Genomic DNA, 1,843 nt, shown 5'->3' on the forward strand with positions numbered 1-1,843 from the left:
ACAGACCCACATTCCTGCCTGAGAGCCAAGAAAAGAGGCGAGACAGGCTGAGCTGACACTGAAGAGTCTGTGTGGTTCAGAGAGACGCTGCCGAAGCCTGAAGCTGCACAAACTCTGTTTATCTCCGTTTCCTTTAAACCTGAAGCGAGAAGCTTCTCTCTCATTCATCTGCTTATTATTTACAGCAGGAAAATCAGCTCTTCTTTCAGTCCTGACTCACTCTCTTCCTTTCCTCTGCCTTTCCTTTGTTTCCTTCCTCCCTTCCTTCCCTCCTTTAATCCCTCTCTATTCTCGTTTCCTCTTTTTCCTTCATTCTATATTTTTTCTTGTTTCTTTCTTTCTCCCTTTAATTCTCTATTTTCTTTCTACGTTTTCTCCTCTCTCTCTTCTTTTTTTCTTCCTTCTTTCCTTTGCTTCTTTTCTTCCTTTCTTCTGTGCTTCCTACTTTCCCTCTTTGTTTCCTTCTTTTCATCCTCCTTTAATCCCCTGTACTTTCTAAATTTCCTCTTTCCTTCTCTTTTTCTTCTCTTGTTTCCTTCCTTTTCTCCTCCTCTACTCTCCAATATTTGTCTATTTTTGTTTTATTTCCTTCCCTCTTTTCTACCCTCTTCCCTCTCTTTCTTTACTGACTTTAATATTGGAAAAATCAAGCTGAATTATTCTGGAAACTGGTTGAATTTATCTCCTCGTGTTGGTATTTTTTCATTGTCGTTGTAAAAAACTAAACCTTTAGGACATATTTACCTTACCGTGTGTTGAGAACAAACTCATGAACTTTGTGTTGAGTTCATGAAGATCCCAAAGTTTCCACAGACATTGAATCTGTCAGGCTGAATGTTTTATCTGTGTGACACTGTCAGAGAGAGAGTGGAATAAGCTGATTATTTCAGTCATAAATCTACTGGAGGTGAAAGATCAGAGGGAAACTGTGTTTAAGATGTTGGTGTTCTCGTTCGTCCTTCACCTCTCACCGTGTCTCCTCCTCTTCTCTCCTTCAGGATGAATTCCATCCTTTCATCGAAGCCCTGCTGCCCCACGTCCGGGCCTTCGCCTACACATGGTTCAACCTGCAGGCCCGCAAGAGGAAGTACTTCAAGAAGCACGAGAAGCGCATGTCCAAGGAGGAGGAGCGCGCCGTGAAGGACGAGCTGCTCAGCGAGAAGCCGAGGTCAAGCAGAAGTGGGCGTCGCGCCCTCCTGGCCAAGCTGCGCAAGGACATCCGGCCCCGAGTTCAGGAGGACTTTGTGCTTACGGTGACGGGGAAGAAGCCGCCGTGCTGCGTGCTGTCCAACCCCGACCAGAAGGGCAAGATGAGAGGATCGACTGCCTGCGCCAGGCGGACAAAGTGTGGAGGCTGGACCTGGTCATGGTGATTTTATTCAAAGGGATTCCCCTTGAAAGTACTGACGGGAGAGGCTGGTAAAGTCTCCTCAGTGTTCAACCCCAGCCTGTGCGTGCAGCCGCATCACATTGGAGTTTCAGTCAAGGAGCTGGATCTGTACCTGGCCTACTTCGTGCACACAGGTGAGTGCATGACTTTCTTTCTTTCTGAGTGTGAGTGATGTGATGCTGAAGCTGCAGTTATGTTGAGATGTGAATGTCGACTGCAAACACCATCATAGCGCCAACAAACAAGCTCAAAGAACGCAACACACCACATCTGCGTGTGACTGAAACGTGTGATTATCGCAGGTTTTGTTTTACAGATTTGGCTTTTGTTCTTGGATTTGCAGTTGTAGCTTTTGCAGCCTTTCAGACCTTTAATCCTCTACATTTCTAAATATTTGTCGAATTTCACAAGAGTTTTCACAAGTATTGTGGATGAATATAGTTTTTCTGTAGG

General features: G+C 45.2%; 1 protein-coding gene across 1 annotated transcript; it reads left to right on the forward strand.

The window, feature by feature from the left end:
• Positions 1-998: 998 nt before the first annotated feature.
• On the forward strand, positions 999-1,524 carry LOC108889719 (nuclear factor 1 A-type-like; the record flags this gene model as incomplete). Its single annotated transcript, XM_051067372.1, is given in 4 exon segments — positions 999-1,311; positions 1,314-1,409; positions 1,412-1,435; positions 1,438-1,524. Coding segments are annotated over 4 exon segments (520 nt in total), but the record flags the coding sequence as incomplete, so codon positions are not given.
• Positions 1,525-1,843: the final 319 nt, after the last annotated feature.

Source organism: Lates calcarifer, unplaced genomic scaffold, assembly GCF_001640805.2.
Source record: "Lates calcarifer isolate ASB-BC8 unplaced genomic scaffold, TLL_Latcal_v3 _unitig_1611_quiver_1836, whole genome shotgun sequence".
Classification (NCBI taxonomy): Eukaryota; Metazoa; Chordata; class Actinopteri; family Centropomidae; genus Lates; species Lates calcarifer.